Below are 24,947 nucleotides of genomic sequence, written 5' to 3'. Positions count from 1 at the left end.
TGTGTATCTGGCACCATAAAAAATGTGTTTCAAGTTTCACTTTTTAACTCTCAGAGAGAGCACACTGATTAAGGGAGGACTAAGCATGTTCTTTTATTCCAACAGCTCCCACTCCAACCATTAGGTGATGGGAAGGTAGCTTCATTACCAGAGCTGGATGAGCTTTTTAAAGGGCCACCGCCTGCCATTAAAAAGCAAATTGCTGTTTTTTACCCTAGGATATTGACAGACTTAACAGTTAATCATACTTGCCAACTCTCACGGAAATGTCCGGGAGACTCCCGAAATTCGGGTCTGTCCCCCGGACTCCTGGGAGAGCAGGCAATTCTCCCGATTCCCGGCGGCTAGGTAAATTAAATGGAGGGGACGGGGCTTAGTGGTGCCGGGTACGTGGCCCCGCCCCCCTATTTTTATTGGCCGAAACAGTGATGTCTGCTTTTTGGGTGGGGATAACCACGCAATTCTTTGAGCCCCGCCCCCACACATCCACCTGCCTCCCGGGACACAAGTTACCAATGTTGGCAACTATGCAGTTAATGCAGCACAGGACATACTTTTCAGATCACATACAGTCGCGTGTCCACCTCATAGGCCTTCATCTTCCCCACACAGTTTTAAGACTTTCAAGTGTCTCTCCCAGACCATTGCGTAAAAGAAAAATTAGAAAAGTTTGTAAAAGTTTGTTTCAGTATATTTAAATATTACGTATAAACTAGATCAGTATTTTAAGACCCAGATTAGTTCTGAATTAATTTTAGGTCCTGGAAGAGGCTGCTTTATATCTGCTAAAAGCTCCAAAAATTAGCTGAACCTTAAAGATATAGTTGAACCAAATATTTCTCAATAGTAAATGTTGACCTAATATTTTTTCTTTTGTCTCTTTTTTCTTCTTCTTGTCATAATATTTCTGTACTTGTTATTTTATTATTATATTTTAGAATGATTATGGAAATCAACAGCCAATAATACTCACTGCCGTGGCTTTGCAAGATCATATTTTGCAAAATCTCCAACTCCAGCACCTCTCTTTGGCTGATCCTTGTAGGGGAAGCAGGAAGTTGCAGAAGATTGGGTCCCGGCCAGTTAACAGCAAGATGGTGAAACCAGTTGTTGATACTGGAATTAGGGGTAAACATACAGAAAGGACCACAGTGCTTATGACAGAAGAGGAATATGTTCTTGATCCAATTGGTCCACCACTGACATTAGGTGAGTCATTATTTGATATGGCGTGTACGGGATTACATCGGCAGAAAAAGCATTGAAAGAGTGGAGAGTGTATATTGTTACACTTTCACCTTTCTACTTTTTTAATACTAATATGTTTGCATTTTCTAGTCCATAGATGTTTGCCTGTCCCCCTGTACGTCACATGGACAGTTATTTGTCTGTCGATACTTATGGGAAGGCAGAGTTTCACTTACTATGGCTTAAATGTTAATGGATTTGTCATCATGAAGGTAGTGTAGTGTCGTGAGAAAGAAAGCCACCAAATTCCCCAATTGTTAGAAAATTAATATTCATTTCTTACCATGGTGCAACAGTATTGTTTTCCCTGTATGTTGGTGCATGATCACTTAAATTTTATATTGTTAACAACCAAACTTGTTAGAAAGACTTCATCAAATGCTCAGTGTTGCCTTTCAGTGCGGAATCTTTATTATTTTAATATTTTAACCATATCAATTACATTTTGCTCAGTTTAGAGAAAGCATTGTATACTGACATTTGCCACTGGGGGCAGTGTGTCTAACAATAGTGGGCTGGCCTATGGGGATCCAACGATTGGAGACACAGAGCTGGACAAGCATTTGATTGGGTAGAACTATATTAGGAATTCAGACCACCCAATAATTCAGGATGCAATATTCCAGGACAAATTTGAGCAACTACCCAGGCCGTACCCTAATGTGGTCAAACTATGCTGCATCTAGGCCACCTGTTTTGTACCCTGAAAATCAGGATGAATTCTCAATATTTGTGACTATTGGTAGGTATGGGAGTCGGGATGGTTCTCCACAGCCTTGAATAGAATTTGAAGTTGCTATGTATGTCCCCTTACTCAGCTAATAAAGAATTAATAGCAGACAATGTTTGTTTTAACACTGGAATTATGTTTGTACTATTCCTGCTAACATTGGTAAATCCCCCATAGTGAACAAGAAAAACATTTTCTTAGTAACGTGTTAATGTCACCAAATTACGTAGGAGGATCTATTCACCCTTAACGTAAACTTTTCGTTTGTTTTTCATAGAAATATTTTTTTTAGTAAAGTTTCAGTGTTTTTCAAATCTTTCCTGTAACTTACTGAATAATGATGACAACTTAATTACTTTTACACAAAATGACAAAAGAAAACCAAGCATTAGGAATGTGCCTGTCTGGGCAAATATTTGCAAAAATTGCGAAAAGGTACGGCTGTTTTCATTTATTAGAAACTATTACAACCAGTATTACAGCTATAGTATGCGGCATAACAAGGCATATATTAGGTTAGGTTAAACAAAATTCAAGTGTATGTTATAGTGGAAGAAGTATTGGGAAGAATGTATTTTTTGGCGCGAGTGTCATTCCCCCTAGCAGAATTGTGTGAATATTACACAGAATTATGGTCACCCCAAGCATCTCAAATACAGCCAGCCCCCTAATTTGTCTTTATTTGTCTTCCTAATCCCTGTACCACACTTTTCTCTCAAACAAAGAACTTTCACACCTTGCTAGATTTACTATAGGGCGATTTGATGAAACCGATAGCTTTCGGCTGTTTTTCCAGTGGTTTTAAAACCGCCAGATTTACTAAAGACCAAGGAGTATATTTACTAAACTGCGAGTTAGAGAAACTGGAGATGTTGCCTATGGCAACCAATCAGATTTTAGATGTCATTTATTTACTGCATTCTGCAAAATGACAGCTAGAATCTGATTGGTTGTTATAGGCAACATCTCCACTCTTTCAAACCCGCAGTTTAGTAAATATACCCCCAAACCGCCATTAAAACCGCCGGCGGTTTAGCGGTTTTCAATCCGCCACCCATCACCGATCATTTTACATTGCAGCCTCAAACCACCCTATAGTAAATGCAGCGATGTGTGGCGGTTTCAGACCACCACCAAGCACAATTCTTAGTAAATTTACCCCAGTTCTGCAGATGTTAAATATACACCTTAGTTCTTGGGCTTTTGTAATTGTGTAAATTTTTTTTAGAAACATAATTGAACTGATCGATCAACTAATGAACAAATTGATTAAATTGTGGGGTGAATAACTGGTGTTATAGTATTTATGTGGAACAAACTATGGCAGCTCCTATTTCTCTAAATGTAATGCCCCTAAGGTAAAAAATTTCTTTGCTTCCAAAGATGGCTCTGTCCTAAAAACATAAATATAAAATTTACTTGCAAGAAATAAAGTTATGTCATTTTGTATTAATTGATGTATTGCAAAATGTGAAATTTGGTCTGGTCATTAAAGGGGTAGGGGGGAGGGGGGGGGAAGAAAAGGGAGTGGGACCCTGCAGTCTTGAAGTGGTTACAAACATATTTCAAATAATACACTATATTTTGATAATAACATTAGTAGCAGTAGTAATCATTATCAGTTGTTCCTCAGACACTGAAATAGACATTTTTCCATATGAACCAAAAAAAATACATAGTTAAAAAGTAAAGTATTACCACCCCATTCCATTACAGACAGTTAAAGTTCCTCCTCTGTCACATCTTTATGAGTGTTCTGAGGCAAATAAAATGAGAATGTAGTGATTTGATTGTAATATAACTGTTCCAGTGTATGAATCAACCAATTTACAGAGCACATTTCAACAAAGCAAGTTTGCCAACCTGCAGGTTACTCTGTGTCTGCTATGTTAGCGAAACACCTCCCTTCTAACACGACACCCTGCTGTAGACAGCATAGTGGGCTTACTTAGTTAAGTGGAAGCACTCTAATTATTTCATGTGTCTTATCCAGCTCAGTACTACACCGCCTTTGATGCATATTAATGTCAATTAGCGGATTTACTTGCTCTTCAAACTTGTTCTGAGCTCAAATAAGCAACAGTTTCAAGTCTTTCCTTGAGCGAGTTAATTCATAACTCCCTCAATGTGACTGATTGATTACTGATTTGATGTCTTTACCCATTGTAATGATTGACAGGACAAAAGAGTACTCAGGGGAATTGCCCTGTAGATGTATTCTGAACACCGTGTAGCTGTCAATGCTAGTCAGTAACTAAAGGTGTCAATGGGAGAGGCATGAAAATAATTAGTGCACCATCAGCTCTAGATACAAGGTTAGCCAAGACAAATAAGTCTTCAACTACAATCTCATCATGAATTAGGCATCATGTCAAATTTCCACCATGTCTGAACACATTGAGGGTTATGTAAGGCAGGGCGACTATTTAACAGTTAATATATATCAGAGGTTTGCAACAGCTAACATGTATGGAAACACATGTTACACACTGAAGTTTTAGATTTGTTTTATTTGGATCAGATTCCAACATTGGTGATTATTTGGACTGTGTCTGAGGGTCACATGTTATTTCATTATTAAGATAAGAAAAATTGCAAAACAGAAAAAAACAGCACTCTAAAACCTATTCAAATACAACCAAACACAAATGGCAGAAAAAAGGAAACCACAAATAAACATAATTTAAATTAGCATAGTACCATAGTTTATTCACAATTTACAAATATTGACCATATTATATATGAACACATAAATAACAAGTGTGATAACTATATATTCTAAAATTCAATAGATCAACAATCTCTTAAAAAATAGCTCTATAGCTTATAATCAATAAAAAGGAGAATAATAATCACAATATATCATATACAAATATAAATTTCCTTCATGCAAATAGCTTAGCCAATTACCTAGATCCTGGGACAATATCTCCAACCAAAATGGTAATGTTCAGATGTCCATAAACGTGCAGATATTCTTATATAAAACAATCTGATATATTAACAATGTTAATCCTCCACCATAGTGAAAAGACGTTCTCTTGTACATATCCCCTTTCTCCAAAGTGTACAGTGAGACATAGGATCTCTCCATAGCTTGCATCTGCTCTCTCAAGTCATCCGTGGTTTACCCATTATCCAGGAACTGGAATGATAGTCTTAAATGTGGTAACAATAAAAAATAAATGTATACCTCGTAACAGACGCAATTCAGTCTTCTCATCAGCGGCACAAGGAGCATCAATCAAATGTTAATCTGATCCTCTCAATAGCCGCAAACCAATCTTCTCACCAGCGGCAATATAACACAGGTGGCCACCTGTCTAAATCCATCTCCTCCGTTCCGGATGTAACACACTTCAGTTTAATAAATAAAATTCACCTCTCCACCATACGATTAGGAGTAAAACTAAGCCGATTAGATAGAATGTGATAAAATATTCTCCTTCTGCTAACATCCGCTGATGCGTTTCATTCTGAATGAACTTTCTAAAAGATTATATATAGTTTTGTTTCTAATTTTTTATTTAGATTCTTTTTTTTACCCTTTTGCAACTGGATTATTGTTGTTTCTAAATTATTGAGATAAGAACCAATTTGTCCACTAATCCCACTTATGTGAATGTTGTATGGAGCACAGAACTCTAACATGACTAGTAATATCATTATATCTGCATAGAATTAGATGCTAAACTATAGTGATGTGTTTCACTTCTAAATTTCCACCTCCATCACTGATACAGACCATAATCCTGTATTTTGGGGATATTCGAAGTAACAGAGGAGTCTCATGGCCAAGTGATGGCAAAGGGACACAGGACGAATAGTTTTATACAGGTCACAGAACATCTCGGGAACTTTTGATATCTTCATAATCTATAGTACAGTACATAACACAATGACACATAACAAGCACAAGAAGAAGTTAGTATTACAGGAGAATTGGAAGTGGCAGGAGTATTGGGGTGACTGGAGGCTTTGTGGCCATGCTCTAGGAGGTACAGTATTGTGCAGACACATGAGCCTGCGAAGCAGCAAGTGTGATTAGTGATTTCAGCTTCTGTGAAAGGTTTATACACAGAATATTATCAAGACTTCAGATATCACAGCTGGTTGATTGAACTGTTCTTTTGCTAAAAACTGTGTGTGTATATATATATATATATATATATATATATATATATATATATATATTGTAACAAAGGGAGGCATTTAGTTGGCAATATGCAGAGAAAGCATGGAAGTAGAGTAAAACATTTGTGCAGTAATGCACCTAGATTGATGACTTATGTGTAACAAACAATAGTTTAATTTTGGTTAACTTACCTGATAGAGAAATCCTTCCTCTCAGCAAACAGACAGGGTGTGTCTTTTAGTACAAACAGAGCCAGTGATGGGGCATTTCCTTTTAAAGAAAAGGTGGGTGTGTCACCTGTCCATCAAGCTAAGGCTGGGGGAGGAGTATCAGGTATAAAAGCTTGTTTGTATCATTTGTGCACTGAGACCAACGCTGGGTAAGCTGGCTGGTCCTGAGAGAGAGCTGGTCTATGTATAGCTAGCGTTTAGGGTCTCCATAACTGCTGTGAAAGTATACGGTGTCAAAACATTTACCATCCTGACAATAAAGCTACATAAAAAGGAAGAAGTTGTTCGCATGTGCTTCTGCAGTAGCGGGCTCTTGTCACAAGTGGTGTCAGGAGTGGGATACTCCAGGAAGCAAGTTTCCGCTACCCAACCCGCACAGACGTCAACATGGAGGAAGTACTGAGAACCCTCGTGAATGTGGCCGCTGCGCAGCAACAGCAGCAAGCTCAGATGCTACGATTTGCCGAGGCACAGGTGGAAAACACAAGGCTCTTAAGAGAAGAGTTAAGCCAGGTGAGACATGACAGAAATGAACCACTTGGTCCTGTTCTCCAGAAAATGTCGCCAGGTGATGACATAGAAGCATATCTGGTGACCTTTGAGAGACTTGCAAAAAGGGCAAAATGGCCTCCTAAAGATTGGGCTGAGAGGCTGGCGCCATATCTGACTGGTGAAGATCAGCGAGCGTATATGGATCTAGATGAGGAACGGGCCTCTGATTATTTGTGCCTAAAGTCTGAGATATTGTCTCGCATTGGAGTTTCCGGGCCAGGCCGAGCCCAGCGCTATCACCAATGGCGCTATGATAAAGAAAAACCGGTCAGAGCGCAAGTGGCTGAGCTTTCTAAAATTTTAAAGAAATGGCTGCAGCCTGAGGAGAATTCGCCTTCTCGGATTATTGAAGTTCTGGCAATAGATCACTGCATCCGGGGGCTGAACCGCGATTTGCAAAGGTGGGTTCTACAATCAGACCCACAAACTTATGAAGAGCTTGCCACCGTAGTAGAAAGGTTTTGTGCGCTACAGCAAATGACTAAAGAACCTGCATTTGTGCCAAAGCCGCTGCCACGCCAAAAGCCAGGTTTGACAATCCTTGCTACAGGGCCCAATGGCAAAACTGCTACGGACAGAGGGCCAGGTGCAAAGCCGTCTAATCTGAAGTGTTTTGAATGTGGTGAGCCAGGCCACTTTAAGGCAGAGTGTCCTAAACTACCGGAACCCATGGACTGTTCCGTGGCACATATTGGGCCTGCTTTTCCAAGCTGTTTTACCATGAGTCCCACATCAGGAAGTCCTTGTTTGTTCCGGGTAACTGTGCTAATCAACCAAAACCTTGTTCTGGCATTGGTTGACTGGGGGAGTGAACTCTTATTGGTTTCCAGTTCTGCCTTACCCGAAACCATAACTTCTCGGTTGCCCAAGGTGAAGGTTCTTTGCGTACATGGCACAACAGAGGAGTATGAAAGAACAATACTACCAGTCACACTCAAAGACAAAACTGTTATGGTGGTAGCTGCCATAGCACCTAAACTCCCCTATCCACTCATTTTGGGGCGAGTCTTCCCACTGTTTAATTATGTCCTCGGTGAGCGGATCCGGCCGGACATACCGGCAACTGATGCAACGGTCAGAAGCCCGGTCTTAAAGGAACCGCCTAAGAATCCACAACATCTGGACATCGATCTTTGGGAACCGCCAAACCGGAATGCCATCCTGGGAGTCACAGCAGGAGTTCCACAAAAGCATCCACTTGCGGGGAAACATGGACAGTCCAAACTAGCATTGCTCGGTGATGTCGCAAATGAGCCCACCCTGCCTGTCAGTGAGGATACGGACTGGTCCGCAATACCAATTTTGTTTCCTCTGCAGGACTTTGCTCGAGACCAACCTAATGATGCCACTTGGAACATGCCTTTAAAAGTGTGACTGAGGCAAATGGGGTAGCAGAAGGTATACCATATTTTATTGTTAAAAATAATTTCCTGTATAGAGTTGCTAATGTGCAGGGGGAAAAAGTAGAACAATTAATGGTTCCTCAGGACAGCACACACACATGTCTGTAGGGGACACCTACGGGAGGATAAAACACGGGAACGAGTTCTGCTTAGGTTTTACTGGCCCGGGGTACACATGGCAGTGAAAAAGTATTGCCGGTCCTGTCCCATTTGTCAGAGAACCTGTCCCAAACCCATGTACAGGGCACCTCTCATTCCAATACCAATAGTACAAGTTCCCTTTGAACGGATAGCTATGGACCTTGTGTGGCCACTGGAAAAATCCGCAAGTGGGCACCAATATATACTAGTGGTGCTTGACTATGCAACCAGGTATCCAGAGGCAATTCCCCTACGAAACATAAAGTCCAGCACCATAGCTAGAGAACTTGTATTGATGTTTACACGTTTGGGAATACCCAAAGAAATTCTCACAGATCAGGGTACTCCATTCATGTCTAAACTGATGAAGGACATGTGCCAGTTGCTAGGGGTTAAGGCGCTTCACACCTCTGTATACCATCCACAAACAGATGGCTTGGTGGAACGTTTTAACCGCACATTAAAGCACATGCTCAGGAAAGCAGTGGCTCAAGAAAAAAAAGATTGGGACACTCTTATTCCCTATTTGATGTTTGCCATCCGTGAGGTACCTCAAGCTTCAACAGGGTTTAGTCCCTTTGAGTTACTGTTTGGGAGACAGCCCAGGGGTATCTTGGATTTGTTAAAAGAAGGGTGGGAGCAGCAAGGTCCCAGGGAGCCAAATCTGGTCCAATTTGTTTCCCAAATGTATGAGAGGCTAGGAAAGATAGGGCCCATTGTGCAGCAACATGTAAAAGAGGCTCAGGAACAACAGAGAAAAAGTTATGATAAAAGTGCTGTTGTTCGATCTTTCAAGCCTGGGGACAAGGTCCTAGTCCTGGTTCCCACCCAGGAAAGCAAACTTTTCGCCCATTGGCAGGGTCCATATGAAGTTCTAGAGGCTGTCGGTCCTGTCAATTACAGAGTCTGCCAGTTAGGTAGGAGAAGGGAGGAGCAAATATATCATGTTAACCTCCTTAAATCTTGACATGATGAGGAAACCTCTCCTCAGGTAGTGAGTACTGCCATTGAAAAGTCTGAAGTGCCCATAGAACCAGCTTTGTCCATTCAGCAGAGACAACAGACTGAAGAAATGATTCGCCGGAACAGGGATGTCTTCTCTTCCATTCCTGGGCGCACTACCTTAATCGAACACGACATTGTCACTGCGCCAGGAGTCATTGTAAAGCAGAAGCCGTATCGTATTCCAGAAGCCAGATGGGTGGACGTGAGAAAGGAGGTCGAGAAGATGCTCCAGTTAGATGTGATTGAAGAGTCCACTAGTGAGTGGAATAGTCCCATTGTGCTTGTCCCGAAACCCAATGGGACAATTAGGTTCTGCAGTGACTTTAGGCGCCTAAACAGTATGTCGCAGTTTGATGCCTATCCGATGCCACGTGTGGATGAACTAGTGGAAAATCTTGCTGGTAGCAATTATTTAACAACCCTTGATCTAACAAAGGGTTATTGGCAAGTTCCCCTGACTTCCACGGCCAAGCCAAAGACTGCATTTTCCACCCCTGATGGTCTCTATCAATATAAAGTCCTACCCTTTGGGTTGCATGGGGCACCTGCCACCTTCCGAAGGGCCATGAATAAATTGCTATGACCTCACACATCTTATGCAGCCGCTTACTTGGACGATATAGTGATTTATACCCCAGACTGGGGATCACATTTAGCCAAAGATGAGGCGGTCTTAGCTTCATTAAGGTCAGCAGGGCTAACAGCTAACCCAGAGAAATGTGCCATAGCCATGAGAGAAGCCAAATATTTGGGGTACGTTGTTGGTCGAGGGCATGTAAAACCCCAGCTTGACAAAGTGGAGGCAGTCAAAAATTGGCCAAGACCAGAAAAAAAGTCGCAGTTAAGAACCTTCTTAGGCTTAGTAGGTTACTACAGGCTGTTTGTAAGCCACTTCGCCACTAGAGCTGCTCCACTTACGAACATGTTAAAAAAAAGTTGTCCAGATAGATTAACCTGGTCTGATTCTGCAGAAACCGCCTGGTCTGATCTTCGGTTAGCTCTTTGTTCCTCCCCAGTTCTACAAGCACCGGATTTTACCCGGAGGTTCTTCCTCCAAACTGATGCTTCTGGTGTTGGCTTAGGTGCAGTCTTGTCACAGGAGAAGAATGGAGTAGAAAATCCTGTCATGTACCTAAGTCGTAACTTCCAAGGGAACAAAAATATGCCACTGTGGAGAAAGAATGTCTCGCCATAAAATGGGCTACAGAAGCTCTGCGCTATTATCTCCTAGGCAGAGAGTTCACCTTAATAACAGATCATGCACCATTGAGATGGATGCAGAACAACCGGGAGGTAAATGCCAAGGTAACCCGCTGGTTCTTGGCACTACAACCTTTCAAATTCTCAGTAGAACATAGACCTGGGATTCTACACAAAAATGCACATGCGTTGTCACGAAAATATGCGCTCCTCGCGAAGTCCGCGTCCCCCTACTTGGAGACGCTAGGGGGAGGGATATGTAACAAAGGGAGGCATTTAGTTGGCAATATGCAGAGAAAGCATGGAAGTAGAGTAAAACATTTGTGCAGTAATGCACCTAGATTGATGACTTATGTGTAACAAACAATAGTTTAAGTTTGGTTAACTTACCTGATAGAGAAATCCTTCCTCTCAGCAAACAGACAGGGTGTGTCTTTTAGTACAAAAAAGAAGTTGTTCGCGTGTGCTTCTGCAGTAGCGGGCTCTTGCCACAATATATATATATATATATATATGTATATATTTATAAATACACAAGCATGTGTACATATACTCATACATTGTAATGAAAATAAAAATAAAGTCCAGTGACTCACCAATCATCACATCTGCTTATCATAATTTTGTATCTTTGGTTAAAGCTCAGAGACTGGGCATTGTTGAGGCTCCTGCGTTGTCCTTAACCAGCGATGAATGGATGAAAGTGAAGCAGAGATCTGTTGAGCAAGGCGACTCTTCACAGCCATGTGTCATTTGTAAAGAAGATTTTAAACTTCATCTGCAGGTACTACAGATATAATCCAGTGGTATCTCAAGCGGAAAGCTTTGAGTGCCTCATTCCAGGTTCATTATTTAGGTCATATTTATCTTGCACATATGTGCTGTAACTCAAACAATCAATTATATGGTAAAATCACATCTCCCTACACTGGCAATCAGGACACAAATGGCCCTGACATATCCAGGTGGAGATGCCGCCAACTAACTTTGTATTTTTTAGGAAACTGTCCTTTTTGCCCCTGTAAGCGTTTGAGTATTTGAGTTACAGCACATTTGAGCACATAGCACTACGTTATTAAATAAGCCCCAATATATGCACAAATAATACTAAAATCCCTTTACTGTTAAAATGCTATTATTGCATTTGTGAAAAGGCTGGGGAGGACCTTGCTTATAAGAGCATTTACAGTCTAGAGTTGTGACAATAAATATGTAATATTGTGCTTTTTCTGCCGTCTAGATTTTATAATATGGCTTTTACAAGGTGGGGAACCAGTGAATTCATCAGTGATACATATGTCTTTAACACACTTGCTGCAATGTTGTTGGACAATCAGTCCATTGTAATCTAATTGGCCATAAATTTCAGCCTGTATGGACCAACAAAGACTGTTGTTGGCCCCAATCAACATCTGATCGAGATCAATCAAATGTTGATTGGAACACACAAGAAACATAGTTTCAAAGTTGGTCTGACTGTGGTTATAGTCTTCATCCCATCGCATTAATGGAGCCTTGTTGTATCCAGCCAAGTGGCTGGATTGGGTGCCTATGGTTGCCTTTAGTTGATATTGATGTTATGAACATAACCATCAGCATGAAGAGGAGTAGTACAGCTGCCACAAATTTGTGAAGGAAGAAGAAGCTTAAATGGGCTCTGGCACTAATAATGCTGAGAGATGTCTAATTTGAAAGTTATGAATTGTTCAATTTTAAACAAATGCTGTCACTTTTTAGCCATTATGACTAGGTGGGGCGTAAATGATTTCAGTTTAATAAATGGTAATTATAAACACAATACGGAATGTTTTTCATTTCATTTACACATCAACATTTTTAAAAAAGTACTTTGTTTGATTTACAGGTGCTGCTTTCATGCTCCCACGTCTTTCACAGGGTAAGCTGCATTTTTTAAATGCAACATTATGTTATATTTATGAGACTCCTGAAGATTTCAACATTGATAAATGTTTTTTGCCCATTGATGTAAGTGGTGTACTTTGCATAAGTTTGACATTTTCTTAGTGCTCTTAATGGTTTATTAAAAACAGAGGGGTCTTATATGGTCAAAAAGCCCCAGCCATACATATACTGTATCCCCTGTTAATGAATATCATGCATACTCTTCATTGTGTATATAATGTACATGTAAGGAACATAAGCAGTGGCCTCCAATTTGTTGTTGTGTCATTGAATGTATTTGATGGGGCAGTTGTATACTAATACTGCATAATCATATTCTAATGATGCACTGAACTCTTTTTAGCATTGATATATTTCCTTCCAGGTATGTTTGGAAGCCTATGAGAAGTTTACTGGCAGAAAGACTTGTCCGATGTGTAGAAAGAATCACTATCAGACCAGAGTAATACATGATGGAGCTCGAATCTTCAGAGCACAATGTGCCACTAGGTAACAATCCTTCTGCAAACAGACAGTGATAATCATATGCTAGTGTGGCTTCTGTTCTCATTATAGGCTGGGAAAGCATAATGTCACAACTACATCTTATTAACACAGTGATATGGTACTAGAAAGCAATGGTGTTCTAAGACTAGGGTAGTTAAACTGAATGACAAATGTGTTTAAATATAGTCTACAGGTGACTGCTATAGACCAGCTACTCTTGACTCCTGATGGAGTCAATAGTAGCTGCTTAGGGTACACAGATAAATCAGTGGCCCTAGGAAGTATAATTGGGATTGTCTGCATTTGAATAAAAATAATATATGCATTGGAAGAAATTAAGAATATCTAAACAGTGAAATGTATAGCAACAGATTACATAGATGGAAGAATAGAAACTGATTTGATAAAAAGGACATTGGGGTGTGTAATAGGAAATTGGATACAGGAACTATTAGGAATAGAATGTAAGACATAGACCTGCAGGAGAATAATGAGGGCTGAAGTATATGGTGAAAGATATGGATGGTCTAGATACAAAGGAGCATAGAGAAGGGTGACATATTATTAAGCATATGGAGTGTCTGGATAGAGAGTAGAATAGAGGAGAATAGTGGGGGTAGGTGATATATATAATATATATAATAAAGGATATGGATTGTCTGGATAGACATATGTAATAAAGGATATGGAGATTCTGGATTGGAAGGAGAATAGAATGTGCATGGTGGTCATAAGGGGGGGGGGGCATGTGTAATTAAGGATAGAGAGATTCTGGAATGGAAGGAGAATAGGGTGTGTGTGCTAGTGGTAAGGGGGGGGTGACATGTGTAATAAAAGATATGTAAATTCTGCATTGGAAGGAGAATAGAGTGTGTGTGGTGGTGGTAAGGGGGAAGGGGGGCTGACGTGTAATAAAGGATATGGATATTCTGAATTGGAAGGAGAATAGAGTGTGTGGTGGTGGTGGTGGTGGTGGTGGTGGTAAGGGGGGGTGACATGTGTAATAAAAGATATGTAAATTCTGCATTGGAAGGAGAATAGAGTGTGTGTGGTGGTGGTAAGGGGGAAGGGGGGCTGACATGTAATAAAGGATATGGATATTCTGAATTGGAAGGAGAATAGAGTGTGTGGTGGTGGTGGTGGTGGTGGTAAGGGGGGGTGACATGTGTAATAAAAGATATGGAGACCCTGGATTGGAAGGAGAATAGAATGTTTGTGGTGATGTTAATGGGAGGGGGCGTGACGTGTAATAAAGTATATGGTGATTCAGGATTAGAAGGAGAATAGAGTGTTTGTGGTGGTGGTAAGGGGAGGGGTTACATATGTAACAATGGATATGGAAATTCTGGCTTGGAAGAGGATTAGCGTGTGTGTGGTGGTGGTGGTGACGTGTAATAAAGAATATGGAAATTCTGGATTGGAAGGAGAATAGAGTGTGTGTGGTGGTGGTAAAGGGGGGTGACATGTGTTATAAAAGATATGGAGACCCAGGATTGGAAGGAGAATAGAGTGTGTGTGGTGGTGGTAAGGGGGGGGGGGGAGTGATATACGTAATAAAAGATATGGAGATTCAGGATAAGCAGAGGAAGAGCAAGGGCCAGCTTATATGAACAGCCATATGGGGGGTCTCTATAAGTAGAACGGTCTGAATTAGAACATATAACAACATAAGCAACGGCCAGTAGATACATGTAAGGATAACAAATAAGGATATGACAGGTCTCATTAGTAATGATAATATTGAAAATCTGTTTATGATGAAGCATATATACATACATATGGAGGGCCTGGAAAAAACTGAAAAATAACTAACGGAAAGGAAAAATCTGGTCTATGTCAAGATGTAAAAACACAAAACAAAAATCACAAAAAGGTAATATGTTTTTACTTCAACAGAAGAAATACTATTGGGCAGTTCTCTCTCTTTTGTTTTATTTCACAGGATACAAGCATGCTGGAGGGGATACATTGTGCGAAAATGGTACAAACATCTTCGACAAACAACACCCCCCAAAAACCCCAAATTACGGAAGAAGTTCTTTGAAGACAAGGTACCTGTTCATTTTCATTGGGGCAAGGAAAATATTAACTTCATTTTAGCATCACTCTTAGTCTGTATTTATAGATTTCAGTAAGACAATAAATGTTGAGGAATCTCTTACAGCACTGTGAACTTTTGCTCATCTTGTTTTATTTCATTTATTATGGATTGCACTTAAAATCAGTGAATCACTTGGAAATCATAGGTCACCCCATTTACTCATAAAATGTCAGTCACGCTAATAACTTTATTATGTTCTAAGGGAGAGAGTGAGGAGTCGGAATGTTCAGACATACGCCACAAAGCATTCTTGTTGTCTGTTGCCTATTTTATATTCTATTATGCTAATACAATCAATGTGATCCGGCATAAAGTGCCCCCAGTAACACAGACTCACGCAGTGGTGCCAATAGTTCATAGGGGATGGATCGGGGCAACATCATGATCAGTAGTAGAGCCCACAAAATAGATGTGATCACGGTGTGTAGGAGACAGGTACACTTTTAGCAGAAATCTCTCATTGTACCTCCGAAGTATTGCTTCATTATTTGTTATTCTACAGGAAGCCTTTCTGTACATTCCGAGAAAGCATCAGCTACAGATAACAATTATATTGTAGTTAAATAAATAATTAATTAATTTAAAGCCCCTTCTTTGTTTGTTGGAAAAAAAACACCTTCTCTGGTGCATGCTGAGAACTCCCACCAGCCATCTCCTGCTCTAACCACTCCCAAGTAGAATGACTTTATTTTATTATCATGGGAGGTAATGAGCAGTTATTAATATAGGGTCGATATTCCATTTATTGTAGGTTATTGTAAGCAAATACAATGTTGCCATGCCTACATAGACAAAACTAGGCAGAAAATGAACAGGTGTTTCCCAAAGCAACCAATCAGATTCTAGCTATCATTTTCTATAATGTACCAAACAAATTGATGATGGGCAAGCTGAAAGACCTCGGGGCCGCATTGTGCAGCCCTCTAACCTTCAAAAGGGCCTCACATTACCTTAATCTCAGTAATACCTTTAATCAAAGAAAGAGACACCTCTCTGTAATAACATATCAGCAGGCAATTTAAAGAAGTGTTACTAGCTGTAACAACCAAGTCTGACAGTCATCATCAGCAGCAGCTTATTATATAGCGCCACTAATTGCACAGCGCTGTACAGAAAACGGATTCACATCAGTCCCTGGGCCATTGGAGCTTACAGTCTAAATTCCTTAACATACACAAACACACACACACACAGACTAAAGTCAAGTTAATAGCAGCCAGTTAACCTACCAGTATGTTTTTGGAGTGTAGGAGAAAACCAGAGCACCCAGAGGAAACCCACGCAAACACGGTGAGAACATACAAACTCCACACAGATAAGGCCATGGTCGGGAATTGAACTCATGACCCCAGGGCTGTGAGGCAGAAGTGCTAACCACTAAGCCACCGTGACAATAAACTAGAAAGAAGCTGGGGGCCACAGGTGAAGGCTCGGAAGGCCTCATGCGGCACTAGGACCGCCTGTTACCTGTCACTGAAATAAATGATAACTAGACTACGATCGGTTACTATGGGCACTTCCCTGGGAGAGTAACCTGAATAAACCCAAGATAATGTTGTCATCATATATTATATGATGCAGTATTAGAATCCAGCTGGCTTTGGTTTTGAGAGAAAGAGAGATGTTAGATTTATTCTTATCATGTGACTATTTTTGTTATACTCAGCCTTCTCCCATCACGGTAGTTGATTATTTCCTTCCTGATCCATTTATCCATATTTTCATATATGAATATGGTGAGTTCAGTTATGCTGTTCTCCTTGTTCTCTATAGCATTGTAATGGATAGAGACCAACAGCAAATGTAGTTAATAAGGTACATAGTAATGACCTCCACTACAGGAACACTGCCCTTTAAAGCTTTGATTTGATTAAAAGAACCCCTTCAATTAAACCAGAGGTAACAATTAGCCCTGAAATGATGTACTAGAACATTAGAACTTGTACTAAGCATTGCATTTTGCATACATTGAAGTCTTCTGAAAGTATTTTCATTTTTGGCAAATTCCTACAATGTTCAGATAAACTATTAATTATTGTGAGCTGAAATATTGGAGGTGAATCATAGTCATCTACTGGTTTCTGAGTTACTGTGTTTCTGTTTATTGTGTCCAGGACGAGAACTGAGAATGATATGTTTATTACACGTCTGACAGAGCCACAGTAGTTTTACTGAGATCTAAGAGTCCCTAAAAGGTCACAACAACTATCTCATTTATGCCAATATCCACAATCCGTGTGTGCAGAAAGCAAACTGTTACCTAGAATGCAGCCGGAGCAGTTGCAAGTCTCTTTGATCCTTACCTATAAACCGTGCTTGCATAAGCCGTCTAATTGAAGCAGCTCGTTTTACGGGTGCCATTAAATCTTTTTCATATGCATTACATTATCTGGAGCAGGATTTAATGCTAGTCCTGCTCTTTATAAGGAGGTAGTTTGGCTGTGAAATAACGTCAAAGACTGTAGTATTTTTCCCTCTTGCCATGAGATTTCCCCAAACATTTTCACTTAAATCTGGCCAAACACTAAGCTGACCGTGGGGATTTTATTTATTCATTTGACCAGGACAGTGCAAACATTCGTTGTCAGCTAGAGCTGGCTCCAAGCAGCAGCAGACGGCAGGAGGATATTAACCCTGTAATATCTTATCACTGATTCATTGATATGTTGTAAATTCCAGCCTTTCTTTTTACTTCTCGAGATCACTATAAGTCAACACATTAGTAAGCAATTTGCTGACATTAAGATGGATTACTTGTAAAAAATGACTCCTCAAAGTGCAGAAAGTTCACCTGGCTGCTTTTGTTATTTTTTTTTTTTTTATCTCTGTATATACTTTTTCCAGACATTTGTATTTTACTTGCACTACTTTAGCTAATTTCAGCTTTGTGCATCTGTTAACACGTCTTTGTTGCCTTGTTGGTTGTGTAGAGAATAAAAACGAGTTACAGGTGCTTACTTCTTTGTTGCAGTTTTTGTGTATTCTATGCTTTTTAATGGAGGTAGATTTAAACGTTGGCACGGGAACATTTAACCTTTCGCACATAGCTCTCATAATCTGTGGTATCCTACAAGCATATCAGCTCAATTAATCAGAGTTTGTTAAAGAGCTGCCATTGGGTTAATATATAGCAGTGGTACATAGTCACTGTGGGCCACATGTAGATTTAGGAGCAAAGCCAGCTAAAAGGTGCAAATTTGCACCTGGAAAAGCTGTGTTGCAATGCAAGGGGTGCAAAAGTGATTTTTTTGGCATGCAGGGAACTACTCGTGCATGTAGCATACAAAGACTGGACAGCTTTATTTGTACATTGTAATATAGAGTTGAGCTGAGAGAAGCCTCCTTCCAACTTTGTATATGTACACACATCTTAAATTTTGCCCCTCTGCTCAGTGCAACATGGTATTAGCAAGGTGCAATTTATATACTCCTAATCTTTAATGAGGCTATACTTGCCCACTCCCCTAGAATTTCTGGGAGACTTCCGAATTCTGAGATATAATAGTGTGTACTGAGGTGTGTATATTTGTATGTAACGAAGAGTGTGCTAGATGGTTTGGAAGTGAGATACTTTAATTAATAGTTTTCCACGTTGTCTTGTAAAGCCTATCTTATTATATGTCCACTGAACATATGCCCGCACAACAGCTTCCAGGTTCAGTTGCAATTCTGTAAATAGCTTGTAACACATGCGCTGGATGGAGCCATTCCCGGTGGCATGGTTTGTATACAGAGCCATTCCCGGTGCCACGGTTTGTATACAGAGCCATTCCCGGTGCCACGGTTTGTATACAGAGCCATTCCCAGTGCCACGGTTTGTATACAGAGCCATTCCCGGTGCCAAGGTTTGTATACAGAGCCATTCCCGGTGCCAAGGTTTGTATACAGAGCCATTTCCGGTGCCAAGGTTTGTATACAGAGCCAATCCCGGTGCCAAGGTTTGTATACAGAGCCAATCCCGGTGCCAAGGTTTGTATACAGAGCCAAACCCGGTGCCAAGGTTTGTATACAGAGCCATTCCCGGTGCCACGGTTTGTATACAGAGCCATTCCCAGTGCCAAGGTTTGTATACAGAGCCATTCCCGGTGCCAAGGTTTATATACAGAGCCATTTCCGGTGCCACGGTTTGTATACAGAGCCATTTCCGGTGCCACGGTTTGTATACAGAGCCATTCCCGGTGCAAAGGTTTGTATACAGAGCCATTCCCGGTGCCAAGGTTTGTATACAGAGCCATTTCCGGTGCCAAGGTTTGTATACAGAGCCATTTCCAGTGCCAAGGTTTGTATACAGAGCCATTTCCGGTGCCAAGGTTTGTATACAGAGCCATTCCCGGTGCCAAGGTTTGTATACAGAGCCAATCCCGGTGCCAAGGTTTGTATACAGATCCATTTCCGGTGCCAAGGTTTGTATACAGAGCCTTGGCACCGTTTGTATACAGAGCCAAACCTTGGCACCAGAAATGGCTCTGTATACAGAGCCATTCCCAGTGCCAAGGTTTGTATACAGAGCCATTCCCGGTGCCAAGGTTTGTATACAAAGCCATTCCCGGTGCCAAGGTTTGTATACAAAGCCATTTCTGGTGCTACGAATAATGTGCAGAGCCATACCTGGCGCTAAGATGAACGTGCAGAGCAATAACTGGGGGTTGCATTTTATTCATGTATTTATGCATGTAAGTTTATTTGTACTTTTATACTTTATAAAAACTTTTTTTTTTCCTTTTACACTGCACCCCTCCTTCACTACAGGAGGAAGATGGTGCACTGCCGGATATGGATAACCTTATTGGCAATACCTATAGCTGATCAGGATGCCTGGTGTGCTTGGAGAGACCCCTCTCTGCTCTCTTACCCAGGCCCCTGCATGTAAACTTACCAGTTTGATGTCCTCCACTGCCCCCATTGTTCCTTTCTACTGAAAACAATGTGCATCGCAGTCAGCCAATTCCTATATTACCCATGATCACTGTTGTTAGTCATGTTTGCCGGGGTCTGGGATATCACCCAATCACAGCAAACACCACAAACAGCGTGACATCCAGAACACAGAAGCAGCTGACATCCAACGCGACACATTGATATGAGAGATAGAAAAATAGATGAGTTATACTAAACTAACGGCTTGCTAATTATTAGTGGAAAAATGAAATATACCACTCTACAAGATACCAAGTTGGTATTTTGAGTTGTGACAAAAAAAACCTACAAGACTTGCTCCATGCGTGCCGTCTAGTGATCTGGATATTTGCTCCATGCGTGCCGTCTAGTGATCTGGATATTTGCTCCATGCGTGCCGTCTAGTGATCTGGATATTTGCTCCATGTTGCAGCCCAGTGATCTGGATATTTGCTCCATGCGTGCCGTCTAGTGATCTGGATATTTGCTCCATGAATGCAGTCTAGTGATCTGGATATTTGCTCCATGCGTGCAGCCCAGTGATCTGGATATTTTCTCCATGAATGCAGTCCAGTGATCTGGATATTTGCTCCATGAATGCAGTCCAGTGATCTGGATATTTGCTCCATGAATGCAGTCTAGTGATCTGGATATTTGCTCCATGCGTGCAGCCCAGTGATCTGGATATTTGCTCCATGCGTGCAGCCCAGTGATCTGGATATTTGCTTCTTGCTGCAGAAATTTATTAGCACATGAAGTAGAAAAAAACCTGTGACCTGATTCTATTCTTGTGACCTTTTCATTTTGCTGTGGATGAATCCCTCATGATCCATGGGATCAGCAAGAAAATAGTAATGCTTAGAACGTAAAGCCTTGTACTTGGGCGTTATTTTAAAGAGTTTAACAAATGTTCACAAATCCTATTAAACATGCATTGGCGCTGATAGTAATAATTGCAGCAAATGGACCTGTACACACGTGGTTTGTGTCCATTTCAACATTGCCAGCAGTGTTAAGAAGAAGCAACGCTCAGTAGAATAGAGTGAAGTAATGTTTTTCTAAGTACATAGTACACTATGCTGCAGGGAAGCTTTGAGATGCATTAATAAAACACAATGGGTTCATGTGCACGAGCCCTGTGGTACACAGGCATGGATTTACAATCCCCCATAGCACTTCATGGCCCCAAGCTCCACCATATCACATTGTAGAAATGAAATGTATGTATTTTACCAGTACTTTTGCTTATGCTGGCAGACATGTGTGTCCCAACACACCTAGCCCTATAAGAGGTACACTTAAATAAATACATATTCCTATTCATAGAAATCCAAGGGGCAAGCTAACCCCTCTGTAATTTCCTCTACCTTAGTCCAAGAGCTTACGACAAGCTTGGACCTGCGTACACATGCTTATGCCATACGTATGATTACACCATGCATGGAATGGTTTAAACTTCTTGGCGATGTACTTTTCCCTTTGTACCAAGCTATATATTCTGTGATAATCTGTCTCTTTCATGCATAGTAGGTTGGACCTGTTCTCACAGTCTAGATCTGAGAAGACTTGTTGGTATCCTTATTAGGAGACTGGAAAGGTTGGGTGCAGTGTTCTGTGCCTGCTCCAGGGAAGGTGTTAAGTTTATTTGTGTATAGTTTAGGGTTGCTGGGTCAAGATAAATGATTGGGATAGAAACAGGTCAAAACTACAATGTTGAGATTGTGTTAATAAGATTAAAGAAGGGTCCATACAACAACAAACCCCTACATTTCAAGCCTGAGTATTCTGGTGAAGCCTCCACTGAAAAACTCCGAAGTCCTGCTAGACGTGTCTCCGACTTACAGCCGGTTTCCTTCCAGACAGACATATCCTGGGGCTAGACATCTGTATATAACATGCTATATGATTAATAGTACTACTAATCTATGTAACTAATAGAGTGTTGAAGGCAATGACTTGACCAAACACCTACAGTAGCCAACAGTACGATTAGAAACTATCAAGGGCACTCTCAGCACAAGCAAGCATGTATCCACCCCTACTTAATCTGTAGGTTTGTGTCACTATTTTAATAAATACACTGGGCTTTATGCATTAACATACATATAAAATATAACGGAGCTCTGCTGAAAAGTGGAGCAGAGGTGACCGAGGATTTCGGCGCAAAGGGGAGGGAGAGGCGCAACACGCCAAATGTAAGTCATTAATGAACCAGACTCCTCCTCCGGCCACACCCCCAACTCTTTCTTCTGTATTTAGTAAAACTAGGATGAGAGCATGTGAGAGAACCAATAAATAAAAATTGCAGACAACCCCCAAACTTCTTTAGGAGCTAATTATATTTAGAGAAAAAACAAACCCAAGACAGTGATGGTGGTTCTTCAACATTTAAACATTTTAGTATTATTAGTCATTTGACAGCGATATTACTGATGACTGTTTCACTAACATAATGACCTTGTGCACCTAAATCTAACAACTATTTTTGCTTTATGTAAAAAAAACAAAAAAAACCTGTAGGTATTTTGAATGTAAATATTGTTTCACCACCAACATTATATCTCTAATCCTATAGAAAAATGACAAAGTCCTGTTGATTCTCCGTATACATTTATTGTGGTTAATCAGTGAAAAGACACACCTTTCCTACCCATTCATCTCTATGACATACATGGCCAGTATGGCTTTGCCTATCTGTTTATCTTGAGTAACAAAAGAACTTTTAGCAAAGATAAATTAGAAACTAAATATAAAAGGCATACGTGACTTGTTAATTGGTTTACATTACTGCTTCAATTTGTAAAAGCTGTCCAAATCTGTCTAGGAAGAAAATAGGCTTTTCCTTTCTTCACATGAACACAATACCAATGATATAGGTTGGTTGCAGTAATAAGCAGTGCAATTTTCTCCTAAACAAACACTGCTCTAAGCCCTAGGCTGCTCATTCTGTCTAATGGAACGTTTCTATCAGTGCTATCTTAACTTTACTTAAGTTTTTTTTTCCTCTTTTTAAGCTGAAATATTTTTGTGAAGTTTAAACTAGAATGTCAGGTTAATTAATTTAGTATAATAGAAATGTTTTCTGCCTGATGAAAAATGGATATACAAAAAAAAAAGTATTGAAGTTGCTCTCTAAGGCTTCGTAAATGATTTATCTGTTGTCTGCCGAGATTACGTTTTCACCTCTTTGTAATTAGAGGAGTCTACAGTGTGGAGAGCCGCTAGGTCTTCTGTTGTGCGGGTACGCAGGCTTGGATCATATGGTGTCAATAGTTTCCTGGTTTGACTTTCACTTTTATATAGTTTAGTTAGTTAAGGGCAGTCGATCATGAAGGAAATCCTGAAAATATTTAATATAATTAATTTATATTTAATTATAATTAATATAATACCCTGCAATCTTATATCTTAGACATTTTTAAAAAAATTAATAAAAAACAAATTCATTAAATAAAGCATTTTGGCTTGTTAATTTATGGCAATTAACTTTCAGCTAATTTTACAAGTCAACATTTACAGTCTTTCCCTTCTTTTATCTCTGGTAAGTGCATGCATTTAATGTAAAGTAAATGAAACAAAGGCTTGAGATATAAAGCAGTGTGCTTAGGTGAGCTCTCTCAGTCAGTATGCAAATGATAGGGAAATATCCATAATAATTGGGATTTTACTGCAAGGGGCACTTATGTCATGGTCCAACTAGGATTATTGTATTGCTATTGAAAACAAAAGTTATTAAGGAAAATACAAAATAAAAAATTAGATTTTTTATTTTTTTTACAAAACTAATTTTGATTAAAACATCTTTAAAGAGATGGTACCATTCATAGTTTTATATTTGATATTTATTTTACCTTTAAATACACCTTTTAGTTGTGTTACCATTACCATAGGGTCTCAGCACCTACTGCATTTAGTCTGAAGTTGATGTCCCGGTTTTGTAACGGAGCATGTGCAGGAACAAAGTAATTTTGATGGATTGATCAGGACTCAGTTCAGTTCAATAGATGGAGTTCTGCTCAGTGCTTCATAATGCACTCTTGACGTGCTTTTCATGCATTTATCAGGACTCCATTCAATTCAGTGGCGCCTTTTGGAATAAATCAAAAGTTCATATGTGATTTGCAGACATTTTTGATCAATCAAGCAGGATTATTTTTACACAAGTAGAAAAAAAGATACTGGGTGACATTAATTAAAACTGTTCTAAGCCTTCTAGTACAGGCCATCAATTCTCAACTGCGGTGCAACACTGAATTATAATATGTGAATGTAAACCTTCAAGAAGTGTCTGTCTGCAAATCAAAATATAATATGTGGCAGCAAGAAAAGTACAAATATGCCAATTACCGTATTTCCCCATGTATAAGACGCACCTGGGTGCGTCTTATACAGGGGTAGCGTTACAGGGGCAGCGGGGGACAGGCAGCGTGTCAGCGGGGATGCAGTAGCCAGCAGGCAGAGTGTCAGCAAGGATCCAGCAGGCGGAGACAGGCAGTGTGTCAGCGGGGATGCAGTAACCAGCAGGCAGAGTGTCAGCGGGGATCCAGCAGGCGGAGACAGGCAGCATGTCAGCGGGGATGCAGTAACCAGCAGGCAGAGTGTCAGCGGGGATCCAGCAGGCGGAGACAGGCAGCGTGTTAGCGGGGATGCAGTAGCCAGCAGGCAGCGTGTCAGCGGGGATGCAGTAGCCAGCAGGCAGAGTGTCAGCGGGGATCCAGCAGGCGGAGACAGGCAGCGTGTTAGCGGGGATACAGTAGCCAGTAGGCAGCGTGTCAGCGGGGATGCAGTAGCCAGCAGGCAGAATGCCAGCGAGGATCCAGGAGGAGGGGGACAGAGGCACAGTGGCAGCGATTGCAGGGAGAGTGTGCTGCCCGGCTGTTCTGATCACTATCAAAGC

General features: G+C 40.6%; 1 protein-coding gene across 1 annotated transcript in view; it reads left to right on the top strand.

Moving 5' to 3' along the window:
- Positions 1-24,947, top strand: part of RNF32 (ring finger protein 32) — a 30,348-nt gene that overhangs the window by 1,521 nt on the left and 3,880 nt on the right. Inside the window, exons 2-6 of the mRNA XM_075211237.1 lie at positions 939-1,209; positions 11,286-11,428; positions 12,509-12,541; positions 12,932-13,056; positions 14,996-15,104. Of these exons, the coding sequence (XP_075067338.1) occupies positions 939-1,209; positions 11,286-11,428; positions 12,509-12,541; positions 12,932-13,056; positions 14,996-15,104 (681 nt within the window). The remainder of the gene's footprint in view (positions 1-938; positions 1,210-11,285; positions 11,429-12,508; positions 12,542-12,931; positions 13,057-14,995; positions 15,105-24,947) is intronic.

This window comes from Mixophyes fleayi, chromosome 5, assembly GCF_038048845.1.
Source record: "Mixophyes fleayi isolate aMixFle1 chromosome 5, aMixFle1.hap1, whole genome shotgun sequence".
NCBI lineage: Eukaryota > Metazoa > Chordata > Amphibia > Anura > Limnodynastidae > Mixophyes > Mixophyes fleayi.
This window is presented reverse-complemented; position numbering and strand designations above follow the sequence as displayed.